General features: G+C 30.7%; 1 protein-coding gene across 1 annotated transcript in view; it reads right to left on the reverse strand.

The window, feature by feature from the left end:
• The window catches only part of LOC142319994 (abl interactor 2-like), a 44,729-nt gene that overhangs the window by 9,117 nt on the left and 21,321 nt on the right, over nucleotides 1–14,291 (reverse strand). Inside the window, exons 4-9 of the mRNA XM_075357674.1 lie at nucleotides 10,287–10,434; nucleotides 8,871–9,115; nucleotides 6,564–6,788; nucleotides 5,917–5,929; nucleotides 2,349–2,684; nucleotides 510–730 (exon numbers count right to left, since the gene is read on the reverse strand). Of these exons, the coding sequence (XP_075213789.1) occupies nucleotides 567–730; nucleotides 2,349–2,684; nucleotides 5,917–5,929; nucleotides 6,564–6,788; nucleotides 8,871–9,115; nucleotides 10,287–10,434 (1,131 nt within the window). The 3' untranslated portion in view covers nucleotides 510–566. The remainder of the gene's footprint in view (nucleotides 1–509; nucleotides 731–2,348; nucleotides 2,685–5,916; nucleotides 5,930–6,563; nucleotides 6,789–8,870; nucleotides 9,116–10,286; nucleotides 10,435–14,291) is intronic.

Raw genomic sequence — 14,291 nt, forward strand, 5'->3', positions numbered from 1 at the left:
CTTAGTGCTCTTAAAATGGCCTCCTAGATCTCCTTATCTTATAGTTTGTGATTTTTTCCTTCGGGGGGTATGTGAAAGACTGTGTTTATGTGCCGCCACACCTAACAACTTTGGTTAACTACACGCATTACAGTTGCATTTATGATCAACAATAGGGATATGTTAATGCCTATGTAGGCTGAACTGGATTACCACGTAGATGTATGTCATGTGACAAATGGAAGCCATATCGAACATTTATGACGGCATGACTGAAACGTGGACAGTTACTGTTAATTTTATGTGTACTACTTTTTTAAATGCAGATTTTTAAAATCCAAATGAATCATTTGTAATCACCCTGTATAATTAAATGAATAAATTTACACCCAAAACTTTTTTTAATTACACTAGTAAAATAAACATTCAAACAGGCTACGCACACAATTCTTGAGTTTTATAATAGACTTAACAAAATAATTATGTTTAAAACAACAATTATAATAAATAAGAAAAAAATGTATACTTACACTATATACTCATTAACATGTGAAAAAGAAGAATTGCTCAAACTTATATATTAAAATTTAAACGCAAGGTTCAACATAATTTCCAGGAAACAATCCAGTAATTCCATCCATAACACCTTCCCACCACCCATCATCATTTTTCTTTAATACATATATAACAGCACTCTCTTGAAAGCTAAGTTCATCTTCTTTATCAGCATAGTAATCATAAATTACCACCACTGTAAAAAAAAAATAAAAATATTAATAAGATAAGGAGATTTATTCTTTACAGGTTTCACAGTATTTAAACAATTTTTGCATGCAGTCTAAAACTTGCTTACGCAAAGTATTCTTTAGCAAGAACAGATACAAAAGTTAAATTGGCTATACACAAAATCATGAAATTAAATGTGTAACATTACAAACTAAACACATATCACGTCATAAAATACAAATAATGATAGCATAAAAGTTTAGAGAGAACTTATATTATCATCAGAAACTGCTTACAGTTACATCATTTCACTGTTGAGCAACTTAAATCATAAATTAAGGAGATGTAGCATATTTATGTATAATGAAATAACTTTATTAGCAATAGGTTGAAAAAGATATATTTCTTAAAATTATTTTACTCTAATGTAGCTTCCGCTGATAATGGGTTCAACTACAAAGAAAGAAGATATGGTATTTTCTTACTATTATTTCATTCATCTCATCTCATAAAATGCATATCAAAAAGAAGACCGATTACTTCTCAATAATGAATTAGATAAGACTAGGTCAGTAGAACAAGCAAAATTTCCAGCCACTTCTAGTTTAATAAACAGTTACTGAATAATAAGGTAATCCTCCAAAAGTATCCAGGATACTCGCAGAGATTTTGTTAAAACGGGTATTTTGTTAAATCTTGTTCATGAGGTGAGAAATGACAATAAAACTTATTGTACAATAGGTTTGCTATATAACAATACCAACCTTCTACACGCAAAGACATAATTAAGCAAATTTATAAAATTCTTTTATCACAGTCTTGTTAAAAAACTGAATGATTTCAAATAGTAATATTTTCAAAAATCCTACTCTGTCCTGCTTGATCAAACCGTCATGTAATAGTTTTTAATAGAAGCAGCAGTTAACAAAATAAACCTTCAGTTAAGCATTCATATAACTTTAAAAACAAATTTAAATGACAATAAATAGTCGTATTAATTGAAATGTAAAACTAATTAACAAAAATATGACACGTAATAATTCTATTAATACTAATATTACACGCAATGATCAGATGTCCTACTGTAAGCTAGTTTGTTTTTAGACCAAATGATGATAATTTCATAACTTTGTTTTTTTTTTGACTCAGATTTAATGTAAAGTTCAAAATTAAACCACGATTCTTTTTTTTAAATTGTAATGTTCATTTTCACGTAGTTAATTTTTAATTTAGGTAGGATACATTTGGTAGGATTTTTACAGCCAAATGTCCCAAATTAAAGATGTGTGAATGCTTACTGTTCATTTATACAAAATGCCTGATATTAATTACCTTAAATGTACATATTAGAAAAGTTATATTGACACATTCAACCCTATGTAAGACAATGGCTATGCATATCAGCTTCAATGAATTACAGTGGCCAATCATCTGCCATCTTGGATTGTATCCTTTTTTATTCATTTGGGTAGAGTCCTTCTAATAAGTTTTATTACTTAAGTTTAATAATTTACTTCTCATTACTAATACCTTAAAATAAATATTTCATGGCTATATATGACTACACCTGCTCATTCATAAAAAATTAAGCATAAAAATAAAAATAAAGATACCGGTTAAGATTACACCACAAAATAAAATACCTTTTTCAATATAATTCTTTGGAACCCAACCGGGTAAATCTGGTTCATCAGAAACAATAGCTAACCCTCGTGAACTAGATGCCGGTTGCCCGAATCTTGGATGCTGATCTTCTTCTGGAAGCGGTGGAGGTGGCAACGGTGGAGAGGATCGTGAAGAATGGTGATGAGGCAACGTATGATGATGATGGTGACTGGAAGTATGATGAACACCGGAATGTGGCAATGTACTTGTGCTATGTATTGGACGGTTATGATCCATACTTTCAGAGCCGATGCTACTGACTGTACTCGCTGGAACACCTGAATTATTGCTTAATGTCAATGGAGATGGTGGTGCTGAAAAATGAATCGTAAACACTAAATTCAGAAAAAATTGAATTATACAATAATCAACAAACAAAAGATTAACGTAGTTATTGGAACACAAATCAACACTAACTTTCCTTCACTACTAACATGGCTAGAAAAAAAGGTGTGTGTCTGACTATTTTATAACTATATTTTAACTATTTTTGGGCAATCAAACTGATTTTTGTTGAATTCTTTAGTACTAAATACAAAAGGAGCATGGAGGCAATATAATTATACGAAAGCAATGGATTTATGTGTTATTTATAACATTAAATCCATCAATTGGAAATTCTACCGACATCCTTAATGGCTCCAATCCAGTTATTTCTGCTTTGTGGCTATAATTTTTAGTTGTGTCTAGTAATAGGAAAAAGGTTATACTTAAAACCAGCCTATGAGGCTCAACGGAATAAAAATGCTGAAGAAAAAAGATGTCCATATATATGGAGGCCACTTGAATGCAGCTGCAACTGTCTACAATGGGTATCTCTCCTTATAGATAATAAATAAATAAATAAAATAACCTCACTGTGTCTTAATGTTTTCAAGAAAAAGATAACACTCTATACAATAGCTAGTCAATAAACCATAAAGATAATCTCATTCTTTCTCTAAACAACTTTTTTCTTAAGATATGTTTGTTATGCTAGGTTTATGCATAATCAGGCAGATGTAATCAACTTGACACAAGATATTAATCGAAAAATGGTATAGACATTCTCAATAAAAATGAGATACTATGGAGTGATTACAAGCAAAAATTAGTCAACCTGTTTTCCTTGTACACAGAACTGAATGTACTAAATGTATTTTATTTTTTTATTAATTTTTTTTTTTTTTTGTCTTCAGTCATTTGACTGGTTTGATGCAGTTCTCCAAGATTCCCTATCTAGTGCCAGTCGTTTCATTTCAGTATACCCTCTACATCCTACATCCCCAACAATTTGTTTTTCATACTCCAAACGTGGCCAGCCTACACAATTTCTCCCTTCTACCTGTCCTTCCAATATTAAAGCGACTATTCCAGGATGCCTTCGTATGTGGCCTATAAGTCCGTCTCTTCTTTTAACTATATTTTTCCAAACGCTTCTTTCTTCATCTATTTGCCGCAATACCTCTTCATTTGTCACTTTATCCACTCATCTGATTTTTAACATTCTCCTATAGCACCACATTTCAAAAGCTTCTAATCTTTTCTTCTCAGATACTCCGATCGTCCAAGTTTCACTTCCACATAAAGCGCCACTCCAAACATACACTTTCAAAAATCTTTTCCTGACATTTAAATTAATTTTTGATGTAAACAAATTATATTTCTTACTGAAGGCTCGTTTAGCTTGTGCTATTCGGAACTTTATATCGCTCCTGCTTCATCCATCTTTAGTAATTCTACTTCCCAAATAACAAAATTCTTCTACCTCCATAATCTTTTCTCCTCCTATTTTCACATTCAGCGGTCCATCTTTGTTATTTCTACTACATTTCAGTACTTTTGTTTTGTTCTTATTTATTTTCATGCGATAGTTCTTGCGTAGGACTTCATCTATGCCGTTCATTGTTTCTTCTAAATCCTTTTTACTCTCGGCTAGAATTACTATATCATCAGCAAATCGTAGCATCTTTATCTTTTCACCTTGTACTGTTACTCCGAATCTAAATTGTTCTTTAACATCATTAACTGCTAGTTCCATGTAAAGATTAAAAAGTAACGGAGATAGGGAACATCCTTGTCGGACTCCCTTTCTTATTACGGCTTCTTTCTTATGTTCTTCAATTGTTACTGTTGCTGTTTGGTTCCTGTACATGTTAGCAATTGTTCTTCTATCTCTGTATTTGAACCCTAATTTTTTTTAAATGCTGAACATTTTATTCCAGTCTACGTTATCGAATGCCTTTTCTAGGTCTATAAACGCCAAGTATGTCGGTTTGTTTTTCTTTAATCTTCCTTCTACTATTAATCTCAGGCATAAAATTGCTTCCCTTGTCCCTATACTTTTCCTGAAACCAAATTGGTTTTCTCCTAACACTTATTCCACTCTCCTCTCAATTCTTCTGTATAAAATTCTAGTTAAGATTTTTGATGCATGACTAGTTAAACTAATTGTTCTGTATTCTTCACATTTATCTGCCCCTGCTTTCTTTGGTATCATGACTATAACACTTTTTTTAAAGTCTGACGGAAATTCCCCTTTTTCATAAATATTATGTATTTTATAACATACCAAATCCAATGAAATACAGATTATATTAAAACTTACTGCCACTCTCACCTTGATCACCACACGAACTAGGACTAATTAAAGAATATTAATGCTTTCAGAAAAAATAATTCTGATTGTATTCCTGTTCTTTACATGCATTTTCATTTACAACCATAACAAAAAAATTGGAGACAGTGTAAAGCAACAAATCAGTGCACCCTTTCTATGGGCTATAATTAAATATGTATGTATAGTTTAATAAAATATCTGGTAACATGTATTAGTAGGTGTGGAAAAGTTTAAATAAAACAGACTTAGCAAGTCCTACAACACAAAGCTTGAAATTCGAATTCTATTTTCAACAAGTGTTAAGCAGGATATCTTAACATCAATTGTAAAAATAGTATAAATATATTATAAATTACTTTAAAAAGATATAACAAGTATTAAAATAATATCTAAAGTATTAAGCATACATCAAAACTAAGAAGAGTTGTACAGATTCAATAATTGTACATATCTACTTTATAATTTTTTTTACATAGTCTATATTAATTTAAAAGATCTGGGATGTAAGATTGTCAGTTTCTATCTGAAATTTTTAATTAATTTAAATTAATCACCCAACTTGTACTCGCTTCACATTAACGTAGTTTTTCAGGAACAAATCCACACACTACAATTTGAGAAATCTCTGGAAATTCCACGGCAAGAACATTACTCATGAAGCATCAATTACCTTAAACTTCTACATTTACTTCTTTGACAAGGTTAACGTACATCTCCTTGGAGGTCCTGGGTTCAAATATCGGTCAGACATGGCACTTTCAAACACTATAAAAATTGCAGTTTCATCTAATCCTCTGAAGCAATACCTAACAGTGGTCCTGGAGATGTAAAAAAAGGCTTTAGACTAAGTCTCCTACTCATTTTCTAAACTATCAACATTTTTACAACTGCCATTAACCCTTGTAATATCGGTGACTTAGTTTATACCTTTATTCGTTACTTTTGACCTGCAATGTCACACTGGATATCAAAAAAATTAAAATCATTTTGCATCAAAAAATCAAAATACAGATAGATTAGACTTCTTAACAGGCAGGAATATTTTACAATCACAAATGATCAATATTCAATCTGTCACAGAAAAACTATAACAAACAACTGATCAAACAAATGTTCAACAATTATGTACTGTTCTCTGCTATATTGTCTCTCTACTCAGTATCTAACTCTTACTTTTGATTCGATATCATATAACTTAATAAAATCAATCTAATTTATCAAATCATATTCTGGCAATGGAGCTCAGAAAATATGCTCTAATCAAAAAATTAGATCATACTTAATTAAATGAGGGCATTCAATTGTTGATACAAAAATTATTTTACAAGAATTATATTAACAAACAAATTAGCAGTAATCAATATTATGAACTTAAAAACAATTTTTATTCCATGAAAATATAAAGTTAGAAACATCAGTGGTAATATCAAATATAGAATATATGAAAATATTTCTGTAAGAATGCATCAGAAAAGGCAAAAATACATGTTTAGACTTGATTTAACATTAACTGCACAATATAGGGTATTAAAGCACTAATCTTTTTTTTCCCCCATGTATAACATAATATCTTTCATTAGGGTAAATTAATCACCATAAAATTTAAAAATACATGCATTGAAGCATGATGATCTAATGTATTATACGAATTTGGCGGTGGAGGAGGTGGTGGAGTTTGTGGTAATGGATGAACCATTCCTACTTGTGGTGGCGGGGATGGTGCAGGTGCAGCTGTTGATGCCATGGGCAGTGTACTATATCCAACACCAGTGCGTCTCGGATGACCCAATGGATAATTTGGTGCATAATGACTAGGTACCTACAAATAAAAACCATTAATTATTTCAAACTATAATTTATTTTTTTAATTAATAAAATATTATACTATTTTCTATATTAAATTTTAGTAATATAATAGATAATAATTGTAAATAATAATAACACATTATGCAGAACACAATATTGACTGGCCGATTAAATTAAGAAATATAACAAACTGGAAACAACATGATATCTTACTAATAAAATATAAATAATTTAAAATAAAAAATGTAGTTTCCTCATAAAATAACTTATTTATACCATTTAGAGTGTATTTTTAAACAACACACCATAATAAATTTTTGTTTTTGAGTGAACCAGAAAGGTTATTTCGAAGAAAAGAGTGAAAATCCCCTTATTAAATTTTTGCTGTATTACAAATAATGATTAGTTCTTAGTTTAAATGTTGTCTACTTGATGGATGAGTAAACTCCTAATATGCTTAATTCTGATTTAGGCAGTTTAAAAGTTGTAACTGTTATGTCTGTCCGTACATAAGATTTGCAATCTGTTTTTTGCAGTTTTGGTGGCAAATAAGTAGAACATCTAATTAAATTAAATGAGTAGAACATAAAGATCATGAAAAAGGTTGAAGCTCTTTATGTTCTTGATCTTATAAGTATGCACCAAATGAAACAATCATGTTGTGAATTTCATAGAAGTCGAGTTAACAGATAAACAAATGGAGGTATCATTCATATAAGCAGATCTTGCTCCGGCATTGAAAGTGATTTAAGTGGTAATCAACACACAAAACTCGCATATTTTCAGATAGATCCCTAGGCGACTGACAGATGGCTGTACAAAATGCTGTTGGGAGTATTCGCTCATTCATCTTCCCTAGTTTAAAAAAATATGAATTTTTGGAGTACTCAATTATTAGGGATGCAACATGAGTATTATGTTAGCATCATGAGACTAAATCCCAGTTGTACCAAGACCAACCACAAGCAGCCTTCCCAAACAGACATAAAGCCTTAGATCAACACCCACAAAACCAACAATGGAAAAGATGTATCAAAAGTAAGAAAGAAAAGGACGGTGAGAAGAAATAATCTCATCATTTCAGTAGACCAGGATAGTTTACAGTCTTGCGCAGAGCCTGAAAAATAGCAGTGTGTATTTTTTCAAAAAAGTAATTATTATTTCTATAAACATAAAATATTAAAAAAATACAGGAGCTGTAAAACAATATTTTCTTACTTCTTGGATTATTTGGTAAAAAGCAAACAATGCTGTAATAAAGATTATAAAATACTGTGTTGAATCATACAACCTACACCAAACAATACAAACAATTACCAACTGGATTATTCATCAACCAAAGTTCTACCAAAAATATTGACCTTTTGCTGGAGTATTATGCGATTAGTATTTTTTAAGGAACAAAATTTTTTTTAGAAGATTTTTAACACAGTTAAATGAAGAAATCCTTTTTTTTAATACAAAAATATCAAAAAGGATTATGATTGTCAGAACATAAATACAGAATGCAGCAACAAAACAAAATTTAAACTAAAACAAAATTTGTAAAAGTGCCAAAAAAGAAAAACTCATTAATAAACATGGAAACAAATATATAAAGTAATAAAAAAAGGTAGTAAAGAAATAAAAAAAAAAAAAAAAAAGAGAAAAAACCAGGATTGGTATAAAAGATTAATTTAGCAAAAAAAAAGTTTTTTTAATTTATAGAACCAATATAAATTAAAAAAAAACAAAAGCATATTTATAACAAATAACTAGTAGTATACATGTATAAAGTGGAATAAACACCCCAGAGGGGGTGTCAGCTGATAGTCAACAGATAGGTAGTTCAACATCAAAGAAAACAAAAAAAAAATCTGATGTGGACACTACATGACTTTCTTGTATGAGAGAGAGAGAGAGAGAGAGAGAGAGAGAGAGAGAGAGAGAGAGAGAGAGCAAGTGTGTGTGTGTGTGTGTGTGTGTGTGTGTGTGTGTGTGTGTGTGTGTGTGTGTGTGTGTGTATGTGTGCATACAAAGTTAAAAACAATTATAATAAATCACTATAAAAATATTGTTTTTTTTATTATTATTACTGTTGTCATTATTAATATACCTGAGGAGGAGCAACAGCAGGTGGTGTGCGATATTCTCTGCTCCCCTTACTTAAAGAACCAGTAGCACGAATAGCTGATGGAGGTGTAGGTGGTTTTGTAGTTGGTGCAGGGCCAACTATATTAGCACTTCCATGACCTCCTAATGTACCACTGCCTGCTAATGACTGTATTGATCCCTGACTAGAACCACGCACCTTTGACCTCGGAGTATTACTACGTACACCATGACCAATTTCATCCAAAGCTGCAAATTAAATAGAAAATAGTTTTTTTAAAAATAAAAACAAATGACAAATTTAAAAATTAATAACAATAATCAAATTTACCATAAGATCCTTGATAATAAAATAGAACTCTCATTTTAAAATTGTACTAGGTTGATTTAACTACGTTAAAGTCCAAATCTGAAACAATCAGTAAAAACCAATTTCAAATTATGAATCCAAAATGAATTATAATATTAACATACACAGTGCGATTATTAAACATGAGACAAATAACTTGAAATGAAATAAAAAACAAACATCTGAATATTATCTGCATTTTATACGTTCTGAATCAGTAAAGCAACTGGCATGAGCTAGCAAAGACCTCTGCCAAGTCTTTTTAAATCCCATATCAGATTTTGTTGAATGTGGTCAATTTTGTCAATGATATCCTTTCTGAAGAATAGGATGCATAATTGAGCATATCCATTTGTTTTCATGCCTAAAGCTCCTGGGCATTTCTTGTCCATTAACTTCATCTTAATTTTAAGTGATGTTGATTACTTCCATTAGTACCTTTAAGCCTATTTATAGGATAGTAATGAAAACGCAAAGTTTTGTCTTTTATCAGAATCAAATTCAAACATTTTATTATTCCTTGGAGCTTTATGATTGATAAATCTTGTTATATCTCTTACTGTACAGAATCACAAACTTTAATGTGTAATAATTATAAAATCCCAAGAATCAAGCCATATTTAATAAACCATTCTGCACCAAAATTAAAACAACTTTGGAGCACTATTTGCAGTTGTGACACTGGCTGTCAGTGCCTTAGAATTTTTTTAGTTAGAAAAAATTCAATAACTTTATTCAAACTTTGGTTACAAACTTTAAAATTAAAATATTTATTTATTTAATTTTTAATAGATTACTCAGATATAAAGGACTTTAATCCTGTGCAAGATATTCATTTTAATGAGAAATCACAGTTTATAACATCATATGCCAAGGAATTAATACAGAAAAAAGGACAAAATGTATAATAAAAGAATTCAAATGAATCATAACAAAAACAAGTCTAACTAAAATAACACAGATTCTGTTTCATCTAAGAAAAATTAAATGTATAATGCATCAAATTCAAAATTTGCTCATAACTTTCTTTATCAAGAATAGATGAAATAAAAATTTAAAAAAATACTATACCATTATAATCAATTGGTTTACGGACATATTTTATTGGTTTTTCAGGATTAACTGGAGCAATTATCTTGTACTGTCGATTTGTAGTCTTATTAGCAGTTAACACACCAATTTCACGACGAGCAACTTTCTCTTTATGAATCATCACAGTCTGTAAATAAAAATTATACAATAAAAAGTAATAATTAAGTAAAAAAGAAAAAGATGTTCATATTTTTACAATAAATATTCTCATATACTAAAGTAAATTATTCATGCAATAACTCTTTATAAGTTACAAAAATTATCAATAGAGGAACAGTTGTATTAATTCAATATACATATATGTTATGATTATCTTTTATGACCACATAGGAGTCCATTATCCAAGTCCGATGGGACTGTTTGGGCCTTGCAGTCCTCCCGGTACTTTTTCATATGTTCCCATCTTTGTGCCCTCTCTAGTGTTGAAAATGTTTGTGTGGTGAGTGTGAAGCAACTGTTTTTGTTCTTGATTTTCTTGTTTAATTTTATCTTATCTGTGGTATATTCTGGTGTAAGGCCAATTTCCTTCAGATCCTCTCTTATTTCTCTGATCCACCTGCATCCAGTCTTGGCGTTTTCAAGTCGAGAATGTACTGTACTACCTACCTGTTTCTTAATCTTTAAATCTTAAATCTTGCATCCTCATGATATGTCCAAAGAATCCTAGTCTTCTCTTAAACATGGTATCAGTGATGGATTCCAACTACTTGTACATGACTTTGTTGGGCACAATCCACCACTGCCTGTCTTTCTGGTACTTTTTATTGATGCAGCTCGGTCTTGTTCCTGCGTACTTTGTTTTGTTACGATTTCTTATTAGTGTTGTTTTTGTTATATCGGTTTTGGTTTTGTTATTAAGTTATATTTTCGTGCTTCTGTTTTTGTGTTTTTCCGCATATGTGTCGCATGTGAACTCACTTTACCTTTCGGGTAGGTAGGTGATTCAGTTCCTTCAACGACTATAGTTTTCAGTCTCGCTTGAGACTAGAGATGTGTTTTGTTATTTTTAATATTCATTACATCAATGGAAATGTCATTTGTGGCATTCACATCAGTGGCATCCCAGGACAAGGAGACTGAGGGATGTCATATGCCAAGGTTGGTTTATAAGACAACCTCTGGTAAAGCCTACCAGGGCTAGGTACAGAGGGGGTGATTGAAGGGTGTCTTCCTCTAGGAGATCAGGATATACATGTACCAAGTTAATTTTTCAGCTTTAGCTAGTTTCCTTCTTCTTATATGGATGAAGTTTTTTTTTTTTCATTTGGTTTGTTTGTTATTATTTCTCTGGGATATTTAAATTGGGTTACTATTTTGATTTTATTTTTGTTTATGTTTACTTCTTTTAATAAAGTTGATTTTTGAGGCATAATTTCTGTCTTTTCAAATGATATCTTGAGGTTAATGTTATTTGCAATGTTTTGAAGTTCTAATATCTGTGATTTAGCTTTGTCGATGTCATTTTCCAGCAGTGTAACAAAAGTCATCGGCAAAACCAAAACAGTGTGTTTTGATTTTTTGGTCAACTTTTACTTTCGAGGGCCATTTTTTAAGCCATTGCCTCTTACCATTTCTAGAGCGCAGTTGAATAATAGTGATGAGAGCCCAACACCTTGGCACAACCCTGTTTTGACCTGAAATGGTTCCAGAGCTCGACTGAAGTTTACTTCTGACTTAGTGTTTGTGAGGGTCAGTTCTATCATGTTTATTAATTTGGTATCAATCCGAGGCATCTTAGAATTTTTAGTTGGGATTCTCTGTGGATGCAGTCATAAACTTTTTTGAAATCTACAAATGTTATCACCATGTCTGTTTCTTTTCCTGTTGTAATCCATTGTTAGCTTGAGACTCATGATCTGGTCTGGACAGTTCCTTCAGGGTCTGAAACCTATCTCTATTCGCTTAGTTCTTTCTCGAGTTATGAACCAATCCTTCTAAGAGTGATTCTTGAAAGAATTTTGTATCTCGAAGGGAGATTTCCCTGTAATTGTTAGGGTCAGTTTTGTCCCCTTTTTTGTGAAACAGATGGATGAGGGCTGTCATCCAGTTTTCTGGTAGTTCTTTGATCCAAATGTTGACAAGCTGTTGATGAAGAGCAACTTTTGCTGATCTTCCTGCATGTTTCCAGATCTCTATAAAAGTCTAATCTTCTCCCGCTGCTTTGCAATTCTTCATCTCACCCGGCGCATAGTAGACTATATAAATATATATAATATAACGAAATTATAATTCTGACATTTCATATATGGCTAATAAGGAAGTAAGATAAATAAAGGCACATGTTAGAAAGAGTATATAGATACCAGAGTGAATTAAAGTTTGTGCATAAAATGAACAGGGAACAAATTAATGAATAAAGCTGGGTGGATAATTCTGTCCAAAGTTCTAAGTTTAATACGGAATAATATAAATAACATATAATGAGATTCTATAGTAGACATACTACACTACATACCTCTACTACATGAGGCAGGTTAAACTCATTTTTGAGAGCGTACTTTCATATTCTTTTAAATACATATTTAATAAAACATTAGATAATATTATTTATCACATATAGATCAATCAAATAGTAATTTTATAGTTAAAAAGTTACGAAGTACTCACCACCAAGACTTGAAAGACTAATTTTTCTTAGATATGGCTAAGAAATATTAGTTATGTCTAAGTTACAGGTAGACAAAAAATTATAATTATAATAAGTAATAATTTTAATTATAAGTATAATTTTTTTAGTATTTTTTTTTATTTTCTATGTATAATTTTAATTATTAAAAATAGAGAGCATTCATAGAAAGATAAAAAAAATTACGAGATTACATGTAATCAATACAATAATATGTATGTATCTCACCATCTATTTTAATTGGCAACACTAAAAAATAATATTGTACGTCATGTCTAAGAAAACTTAATTAATCTCTTTCATAGTACAACAATTAACTAACAAAAAATGAAGTAAAAAATTAATGTATTGACAATATATAAAATTGCTGATCTGAATAAATTTTGTATATGACAAATAATATTTAATATTTTATGAAAGTCAAAGAATAAACTATGCAGATTTAGCCTACATAAAAAAGCACATAAACATTAAGTCTTTTCTTAACTGGTTGGATCACTTGATAAAAAATATATCAAAAAACCATTTTTATTGCATAATAAAAAAATATACTTAACACACTAACACTAGTTAATCAATTAGCAATTAGATTAGTGGTATCAACAGATATTTTCCCAAGTAAAATCACAACTGCTGACGCACGAACGAAAGCGCGCACGCACACAGAGAGAGAGAGAGATTAAGAGAAGGAATTATGAAAATGTATACCAGAAACAGATCAGTAACAAATTAAAAGATAAACCATCAAGATTCCAATGTATCTGTGGTAAAATCTAAATTGTTTTAAAAACCACAGGTGCTGGATCTCATGTTCACATACAGACTGTACGTACAACTGCATTATCCAAGGTTCATCACACCGTGCTTTATTAAAGAGAATCAATATAAAGTAGTGGTCAGATAAATCAAGCAATATTAAAGTATAGTTGTTAAACATATTTATTAGGGGAAATCACGGCGTTCTCATATTACCAGCATGGTTCCAATGCTATAATGTGTAGGTCACCTCCAGGGTAGAAGAAATCAAGGATGAAGGAAAAATGTAGATATAGAGATGTACCAACAGACAAACAAACATTCCTCTTATAGGCAACAGGCAGTAATCTTGCATAAAATCATCGAGAAATCAGGGATTTTTAGCCAGGATAGGATTAGTAAATAACAGATTAATAATTTTGTAACAACCAATCCAAATCTATTCTGGGATAAATTGCTTTTCCTCTGAATGTTTAAGACAAGCTGGAAATTTTTCTGAACAATTTGAAGCCTGAGCAGTTAAGTAATGCCTGGATTTAGTATCTTACAAGGTTTTTAAAATGATTTTTAAAAAATATTATTATATTTCTTTTTTCAACCTA

Source organism: Lycorma delicatula, chromosome 2, assembly GCF_047948215.1.
Source record: "Lycorma delicatula isolate Av1 chromosome 2, ASM4794821v1, whole genome shotgun sequence".
NCBI classification, from domain to species: Eukaryota; Metazoa; Arthropoda; class Insecta; order Hemiptera; family Fulgoridae; genus Lycorma; species Lycorma delicatula.